The 9,831-nt window shown below is 44.8% G+C and overlaps 1 protein-coding gene across 19 annotated transcripts in view; it reads right to left on the reverse strand.

Moving 5' to 3' along the window:
• LYPLA1 (lysophospholipase 1) overlaps positions 1-3,916 on the reverse strand; it is a 51,936-nt gene extending 48,020 nt beyond the window's left edge. For 6 of the 19 annotated variants that reach the window (XR_012416427.1, XM_015454861.3, XM_073998820.1 and 3 more), the window contains exons 1-2: positions 3,612-3,790; positions 2,746-2,777 (exon numbers count right to left, since the gene is read on the reverse strand). Coding sequence is in view for 4 of the 19 variants with exons in the window: in XM_015454861.3 (XP_015310347.1) it covers positions 2,746-2,777; positions 3,612-3,680 (101 nt within the window). In the remaining 15 variants the exon portion in view is untranslated. The other 13 variants (XM_065519232.1, XM_065519229.1, XM_073998819.1 and 10 more) reach the window with 4 other exon arrangements.
• Positions 3,917-9,831: the final 5,915 nt, after the last annotated feature.

Here is a 9,831-nt window from a genome sequence, read left to right on the forward strand (position 1 = left end):
GTAAGTCATGATCGTGTCACCGCATTCCAGCCTGGGTGACAGAGCGAAACTCTGTCTCAAAAAAAAAGCAAAACAATACTGCAACAGTTGATCTGATAACCCAGATGGCTACCAAGTGACTAATACACGGTGAATCCATACAGCATGGATATGCTAGGTAAAGGAATGATTCGTGTCCTGGGTGAGATGGAACGAGATTTCATCACAATACTCAGAATGGTGTACCATTCAGGCCAGGCGTGGTGGCTCACACCTGTAATCCCAGCACCTCGGGAGGCCGAGGTGGGTGGATCACCAGAGGTCAGGAGTTCAAGACCAGCTTGGCCAACATGGCGAAACCCCGTCTCTACTAAAAATACAAAAAAATTAGCTGAACGTTGTAGCACACGCCTGTAATCCCAGCTACACAGGAGGCTGAGGCACGACAATCACTTGAACCTGAGTGGCAGAGGTTGAAGACAGCCAAGATTGCGTCACTGCACTCCAGCCTGGGTGACAGAGCGAGACTCCATCTCAAATAATAATAATAATAATAAATAATAAAATAAAAAAGAACGGTGTACAATTTTAAACTTATATACTATTTCTGGAATTTTTCATTTAGTATTTTCGAACCACAGTTAACCACAGGTAACTGAAACCATGGGAAGCAAAACTGCAGGTAAGGGGAGACTATAGTATCTTAAATATTAAATTGCCACTTGTCAGGCTGACAGACTCAAAGTTTCATCATGCACTCATGGAACCAATCTAGAGTAAGTTTTCCCTTAGCACTATCCCACCAAATAATTTCAGAACTGGAGACCTGTGTTTTTGCTTTTATCACAACAGGTTAAAAAGGAGAATAATTCTTTAATACAAACTTAACTTTTGGTCAAGATGTCATGGATGTTCTTGGTATTTTTGATCCTAACAGTCTTTGCCATTTTCACTATGAACTTCAGTCTGTGGAATCTGCCTAGACAGAAGTGTTTTTTTTTTTTGCCAGGACTAATCATTCAGGTATAGAAGCTCTCATTATTGGCAAAATTAGAGGGTAGCAAACTTCTCCCTGACTTGCAACATCAAGAAAGGTTTGCCCATAAAATAGAGATTCTGCTATTCGAGTTTCATTTGGTAAAATAAGTTCATCATTTTCACAGGACTACTGGATTGCCAGAAAGAGTGCTGCAACCTCTTCTGTAACTCAATACAAGGTTTGTATTACATAACTTGACTTACTAGGCAAAAAATAGGGATCACTTTTAAGTGGTGGCTCACGCCTGTAATTCCAACACTGTGGGAGGCTCAGGCGGAGGGATCACTTGAGGTCAGGAGTTCCAGACCAGCCTGACCAACACGGCAAAACTCCATCTCTACTAAAAACACAAAAACTAGCTGGCATGGTGGCAAACACCTATAGTTCCAGCTACTCAGGAGGCCTAGGAACCCTGAAGGCGGAGGTTGCAGTGAGCCAAGATCACGCCACTGCACTCCAGCCAGGGCGACAAAGCAGACCAAAAAAACAGACAAAAATCTAACCTAATGGCTTTTTTAAGAGTCTCACTGTGTGGTCCAGGCTGGAGTGCAGTGGTGCAATCTTGGCTCACTGAAGCCTCTGCCTCCCAGGTTCAAGTGATTCTCCTGTCTCAGCCTCCCTAGTAGCTGAGATTACAGGCTTGCCCGACCACAGCCGGCTAATTTTTGTATCTTTAGTAGAGAAGCGGTTTCACCATATTAGCCAGCCTGGTGTTGAACTCCTGACCTCAAGTGAACTACCGGCCTCCGCCTCCCAAAGTGCTGGGATTACAGGTGTGAGCCACTGCGCCCGGCCCCGGTGGTTCATTTTAAAGAAAATTCAGTCGTTTTGGGGCTACTTTATCAAAATTTATGTATCTTCAGTTTTCCTCTATTTCTGCAATTTTTAAACAACATTCATATTTTGCTTAAGTTTCACAGATTATCACCGATTTAAATATAAAAACAAAAACATTTCAATATAGAAAAAGGTTGAGTAAAAGATAAATCATGTATCTAAAGTTAGTACAACAGGCCAGGCTCAGGCGACTTCCGCCTCTAATCTCCGCGCTTTGAGAGGCTGAGGCTGAAAGATCACTTAAGCCCAGGAGTTCAAAACTGCAGTGAGCTATGATCCTGCAACTGCATTCCAGCCTGGGTGACAGAGCAAGCCCCTGTCTCTAAAAATAATAGAAAAGAAAAAAGCACACAAACAAAAAATAAAACAAAAATAAGTACAATCAGTACAACAAAATGTTTGATAAGCCTCCAAATATATCTGAGTTGCCTCCCCTGCCTTTCAACTCATTAGGGTGAACATCTAATCCCTCTATTCAGAATGCTTCATGCCTTATGTTGCCACTAGTTCTCTTATCAAAATCATCTAGTTCTTCTCTTCAATCTGCTCTGAAATTTTAACTGCTCTGGAAAGCTCTCAACTGCACACCGTTCCTACTAAACATTCCACTGATCTCTGGTATCAAACAGCCAAAGCAACTAATGAGGAATTTGCAATTTTAATATGTTCCAGAAACCGGAGTTAAAAAAAAATCAATAAACTCACGATGATAAGGGGAAAATTCTGAGGGTTTTCAAAATATAAAATCACCGCACTGTAAGATATATTAACTAGTAATCATTTAAAATACAATTTTAGCGTCCTTAAACATTAAACCTTTGAACGCGTAAACAAAAGTTGCATGACCCAGTTTCATCACTGTTACTATTAACAATAATAATGGTACCTACCCAGTATCTCCCAATCCATGCAGGAAAATCACCTATAAGAGAAAAGGAAAAATAATAAGCAATTCCTAAATAAGCCCACACAGGATTGTTACACACTAGCTTTGCTTAAGGTGGAAAACGGAACGAAACCTACAAGAGAATTACACAACACTATCTTTGGCGACTTAATCTCTATCGACCTCTTTTAAATGGCAAAAATTCCAATCAACTTCTCCCTTTATTTCCTGAGATAATGAATGGGGGGTTAGCACTCAGAGGTCCCAGTTAGACAATGAGTGCAAATTATCACATTCTAAGAAAAACAGTTTATCTCTTTCAAGTCAAATCAGGAACGTCTCTCATATACCCTGCAGAATTTTTCCATTGCAAAAGCAAGCTTCCGTAGGCAAAAATAAGTTTGAGTTTTTGCACACGAGTTTCCTAAAAAAACAGTACGTCTGACCTTGTAGGACCCTTAATCTTCAAACTTCTTGTATTGAGGACAAGAGTGCGAGGTGATAATAAGGCGATTTCCTGGCGCACTTAGGTTTCCCTCACCCACACACCAGGCAGAAACACGCTGCAGAGGAGGACGCCGTGCCCCAAGGCCGGCCCGCGGGGGTCCCGGGGCCGCACTTCCTCCGCAATGCAGGGGGGAAGCTGGGGACTGGCCCTCGCCCTGGCTGTGACCCCCCCCCCGGCTGCCCACGCCCCCCGCGGACCCGGCCGCGCCGACCACCCGCGCCGACCATCCGCACCCCACCCAGGCCGGGAAGAGCGTCCTGGTCCGCAGGCCGCCATCCGCCCACAACGCCCACCCCGCGCGAGGGGCAGCCACTGGTGGCCGGCCCAGTGGACCACTCCGAGCCCACGCCTACGCCGCTCACCGCAGCGGTGGCCTTCCGGGCGGCGGGCACGATGGCAGGGAGCGGGGTTGACATGTTATTGCCGCACATACACCGGCTCAGCTCAGCGCAAGCGGAAGGAAGAGCGGGCGCCCGGCCGCTGCCCAAGGGCGTGCGAGCGGCGAGTCCCGGCCGGCCCCACCGGGCGCACGCTCAGGCGCGTGCGCGCCAACGCGGCCCCGCGCTACCTTCCGCGCGCCCCCGCCCGTTCAAGGTCCACCCTGCCCTTCGCCCGCCGCCCCTCCCTCCGCGCCTCACAATGTCTGGGCAGCTCCCTCCCTCCGATTGGCTGCGGCGGCGGCGCGGACTGGGTTGCGCTTTCGCCACGCCACGCAGCCCGCGCATGCTCGGTGCTGGCAGGGGAAATGCGCTCTCAGGTGCAGGCTGAGGGCCGGTCTCTTGGATCTTGGCTTAGGTTTTCGCTTTTCTGGCGCTGTAGTGAAAAGAATGAGACCCAGAGCCAATTCACCCGACCCCAGGTGCTCCTTGGTTTCCTGCAGCCAGGGTCTATCATTTGTAAAAGTCTGGATGGACTGGGAGAGACTGGTGGAGCTTTGGCAGTATTTCCGTTTGGGGCTACAGCAGTATGTAGATTTGGGTTCAACTTAGCTTCTTTACACTTTAGTTGGAAAGGATAACGTTTGTCTCCAGAAATCCACTACTTCCCCAACTTGATCGACAACACTTGTTGATGTATGGATATTGACACAGTACAAGTTTAAATGAGAGATAAAGCCAGCTGGTCTTCTGGGTCGGGTGACGACTTGAAGAACTTTTCTGTCTCATGAGAGGATTGTAAAACGCACCAATCAGCACTCTGTGGCTAGCTAGAGGTTTGTAAAATGCACCAATCAGTACCCTGTAAAATGGGCCAATCAATGTTCTGTAAAGTGGACCAATCAGCAGGACATGGGCTGGGACAAATAAGGAAATAAAAGCTGACCATGCCCTCTCTTCCCCCAGTGGAAGCGGCCGACCGCTATTGTGAAGAATTTCACTCTTCACAATAAAACTTGCTGCTGCTTCTCAGTCTTTGGGTCTGTGCCACCTTTAAGAACTGTAACACTCCCAGCACTTTTGGAGGCTTAGGCAGGTGGATCATGAGGTCAGGAGATTGAGACCATTCTGCCTAACACAGTGAAACACTGTCTCTACTAAAAATACGAAAAAATTGGCCGGGCATGGTGGCGGGTGCCCGTAGTCCCAGCTACTCGGGAGGGTGAGGCAGGAGAATGGCATGAACTGGGAAGGCAGAGCTTGCAGTGACCCGAGATCACACCACTGCACTCCAGCCTGGGAGATAGAGTGAGACCCCGTCTCAAAAAAAAAAAAAAAAGAAAGAAAAAGAGCTGTAACACTAACCACCAAGGTCCACAAGCTTCATTCTTGAAGTCAGTGAGACCACGAACCCAACCAGAAGGAACCAACTCTGGACACATAAGCAGGAGACTAGACTGACCTTTTCTGCACAGGTGACTTGATGGCCTAAAATGTAGTTACTCAACAAATGTGTTGCATATGGAATACATGGTAAGATCTGGAAGAGAGCACTAGATAGAAACACTTAAAGCCAAAATGCCCTGACCTTCAGAAGGTTACAATTAAGTGAAGAAACTCAAAGGACATACTGGATACAATCCTTAGAGAGTAAGGTTGAGAAGGAAGCTGTAAAAAACAACACTCCATTTCATTCACACCGTAACCAGTGTCAGAGGTGTGTGAACCAGAGCAACTCCATTTTGAATAGGAGCTGAGTAAAGAAAGGCTGAAACCTATTGGGCTGCATTCCCAGTCGGTAAAGGCATTCTAAGTCACACGATAAAATAAAAGGTCAGCGCAAAATACAGGTTATAAAGATCTTGCTGATAAAATAGTTTGCAGTAAAGAAGCCGGCGAAAATCCACCAAAACTAACATGGCAATGAGAGTGAACTCTGGTCGTCCTCACTACTGCACTCCCATCAACGCCATGACAGTTTATAAGTGCCATGGCGATGTCAGGAAGTTACCCTGTATGGTCTAAAAAGGGGAAGCATGAATAATCCACCCCTTGTTTAGCATATCATCAAGAAATGACCATAAAAATGGGCAACTGGCTATGGAGTAGGCATTCTTTTATTTCTTTACTTTCTTAATAAACTTGCTTTCACTTTACTGTATGGACTTACCCTGAATTCTTTCTTGTGTGAGATCCCAGAACCCTCTCTTGGGGTCTGGATTGGGACCCCTTTCCTATAATACCAGCGTTCTGAAGGATTTGGGGTCTTATTCACACTGTTTTTAATCATTCTTGTAGACTGGATTTGGACAATGAAGATTTTGTGGATTCTCCAAAAGTTTTAAATTGATGCCAATTTATTGAAAATGATGATAGTGGGATTCACATTTCATGTACTTGAGTACATTTATCAGGCTTTTAAGTCATTTAGTTGTGATGTCAATGTGACCGGAAAGGGATCCCGGTCCCAAGAGAAGATACTTGGATCTCTGGTAAGAAACAATTTGGGACCATAGAGTAAAGTGAAAGCAAATTTATTAGAGAAGCGAAAAAAAAAAAAAAAAAAAGAATGGCTACTCGGTAGGTAGAGCAGGGCTAGGGGCTGCTCCACTGAGTATATTAATAGTTATTTCTTCTTTATATGTTAAACAAGGGGTGGATTATTCATGAGTTTTCTGGTAAAGGGGCAGGGATTTCCTGGAACTGAAATCATGGGTTCCTCTTTTGACCATATAGGGTAGCTTCCCTACCTGGCGATAGCATTTGTAAACTGTCATGGAGCTGGTGGGAGTGTCTTTTAACATGCTAATATGTTATAGTAAGTGTATAATGAACAGAGAGGACGACCAGAGGTCGTTTTCCTTGCCATCTTGGTTTTGTTGGGTTTGGGCCAGATTCTTTACTGCATCCTGTTTCATCAGCAGGGTCTTTATGACCTATGTCTTGTAATACCAGTCCTGTGACCTCCAATCTCATTCTGTGACTAAGAATGCCTAACCTCCTGGGAATGCAGCCCAGTGGGTCTTGGCCTCATTTTACCTGCTTCCATTCAGAAGGAAGTCGCTCTGGTTCTAATGCCTCTGATGTTAATCGAGAAAATAAAACTCTGTAGTTCTTACTATGAACGTGTTCCAAATCACTATTACGTTGAGTTTTTCTGTGATGTAATAAGTAGAGAATTCTAGGGGCCACCAATCATTCTATTAATTTACTCCATTAGTGGGGAGTAGATCAGTTCGAGTTGAGGTGTCTACACTACTATACCTGCAACATTTACCCAAGTTATGTATCCTCCAGGGAGCTTTCTATGAAAATGATCTCTCTCTTCCCCAGGTAAGGGAATGAAATAAATATAATAATTGAAAAATACAAAAATATTCTTATTTTAGAGGATATGATTGTACAAAGCAAAAACACAGTAAGAGCATTTAAAAATTACTAATAAGGCCAGGTGCAGTGACTCACACCTGTAATCCCAACACTTTGGGAGGCTGAGGTGGGAGGATTGCTTGAGCCCAGGAGTTAAAGACCAGCCTAGGCAACAGAGCGAGACCCTTTCTACAAAAAATTTAAAAAGAAAAAATTAGCTGGGCTCAGGAGGCTGTGGCAGGGGCGTCTCTTGAGTCCAGGAGGTCAAGGTTGCAGTGAGCCATGTTCATGCCACTGCACTCCAGCCTGGATGATAGAGCAAGACCCTGTCCCCACCCGTGCCCCCCAGAAACAAACATTATTAACAAGAAAATTCAGTAATATAACCAATTATTAAATCAACATACAAAAAGGAATGGTTGGCCGGGCGCGGTGGCTCAAGCCTGTAATCTCAGCACTTTGGGAGGCTGAGACGGGCGGATCACGAAGTCAGGAGATCGAGACCATCCTGGCTAACATGATGAAACCCCGTCTCTACTGAAAAATACAAAAAATTAGCCAGGCATGGTGGTGGGCACCTGTAGTCCCAGCTACTCAGGAGGCTGAGGCAGGAGAATGGCGTGAACCCGGGAGGCAGAGCTTGCAGTGAGCCGAGATCGCCCCCTGCACTCCAGCCTGGGCAACAGAGCGAGACTCCGTCTCAAAAAAAACCAAAAACAAACAAAAAAAGAATGGCTATTCTAGCTACAAACAATAGCTGGTTAGAATATGTAAATGGAAGAAAAATGTTCAAAATAGAAATTTAAAAATATAAACATAGGTCAGCCTGAGTGACAGAGTAAGATTCTATCTCAAAAAAAAAAAAAAAAAAAAAATATGGGGGCCAGTCACGGTAGCTCATGTCTGTAATCCCAACACTTTGGGAGGCCAAGGTGGGCGGATCACCTGAGGTCAGGAGTTCAAGACCAGCCTGGCCAACATGGTGAAACCACGTCTCTACTAAAAATACAAAAATTAGCTGGGCATGGTGGCAGGTGCCTGTAATCCTAGCTACTTGGGAGGCTGAGGCAGGGAGAATCGCTTGAGCCCGGGAGGTGGAGGTTGCAGTGAGCAGAGATTGTGCCATTATACTCCAGCCTGGGCAACAGGGCAAGACTCCGTCGCAAAAAAATATATATATGTGTGTGTGTGTGTGTGTGTGTGTGTGTGTGTGTGTGTGTGTGTGTAAGTAAATACATATTATATATATAAATACAGGCATATATATTATATATATTTATATATACACACACACACAAACAGGCAAAACTTTTTTAAAACCACTTTATTGAGGTATGATTGACATCATCTTGATGAGTCTAGGGACAAGCATACACCCATGAAACCATCACCACCATAAAAGTCATAAACACATCCATCACCTCCCAAAGTTTCCTCCCATCTTCTTCTTTTTTTTTTTTTTTTTTTGAGACGGAGTCTCGCTCTGTAGCCCAGGTTGGAGTGCAGTGGCCGGATCTCAGCTCACTGCAAGCTCCGCCTCCCGGGTTCACGCCATTCTCCTGCCTCAGCCTTCCGAGTAGCTGGGACTACACGCGTCCGCCACATCGCCCGGCTAGTTTTTTGTATTTTTTAGTAGAGACGGGGTTTCACCGTGTTAGCCAGGATGGTCTCGATCTCCTGACCTCGTGATCCACCCGTCTCGGCCTCCCAAAGTGCTGGGATTACAGGCTTGAGCCACCGCGCCCGGCCCCCATCTTCTTTATTAATATTATTGTAGGGTTTTTTAAACAGATGCAGTGGCTCATGCCTATAATCCCAGCACTTTGGGAGGCTGAAGCAGGAGGATCACTTGAGACTGGAAGTTAGAAAGCAGCCTGGGAAACATAGGGAGACCTTGTTTCTACAAAAAAAAAAAAAAAAAAAGTTTGTTTAATTAGCTGGATGTGGTGGTGTGCACCTATAGTCCCAGCTACTTGAGAGGCTGAAGCAGGAGGATTGCTTGAGCCCAGAAGGTTGAGGCTGCAGTGAGACATGATAGTTCTACTGCACTCCAGGGCGGGTGACAGAGCGAGACCCTGTCTCAAAAATAAAAATAAACATATTGTGGAGGTTTTTGTTTTTGTTGGTTGGTTTTGGTAAGAACACGTAACAGAAGATCTATCATCTTAGCAATTTTAAGTATACAATATTGTTATAGGCACTGTGTTGTACAGATCTCCAGAATTTATCTTGCATAACTGAAACTTTGTACCCCTCATCCTTCACCTCTCCATTTACCCCTCTCCTCAGCCTCTGGCAGCCATCATTCTGGTCCCTGCTTCTATGAGCTTGACTATTTGAGATTCCACATACAAGTGAAATCATACGGTGTTTGTCTTTCTTTGTCTGGGTTATTTCACTTAACATACTGTCCTCCGGGTCCTACCATGTTGTCCCAAATGGCAGGATTTTGTTGTTGTTGTTGTTTAAGGCTAAATAATATTCCATTGTATTTCTGTATTAATTCATTTATTAGTATACGTTTAGGTTGTCTCCATATCTTGGCTACTGTGAATAATACTGCAATAAACATGGGAATGCAAATATATCTTTGAGCTCCTGATTTCAATCCCTTTGGTTATATACACATAAATAGGATTGTGAGATCACTTGATAGTTCTATTCATAATTTTTTGAGGAAGCTCCATACTGTTTTCCATAACAGCTACAGAAATTTGCATTTCTACCAGCAGTGTACAAGGGTTCCTTTTACTCCACATCCTTGTCAGGAGCTGTCTTCTGCTTTTTTTGATAATGGCCACCTTAACAGGTGTAAGATGATGTCTCATTGAGGTAT

This window comes from Macaca fascicularis, chromosome 8 (assembly GCF_037993035.2).
Source record: "Macaca fascicularis isolate 582-1 chromosome 8, T2T-MFA8v1.1".
Lineage (NCBI taxonomy): Eukaryota > Metazoa > Chordata > Mammalia > Primates > Cercopithecidae > Macaca > Macaca fascicularis.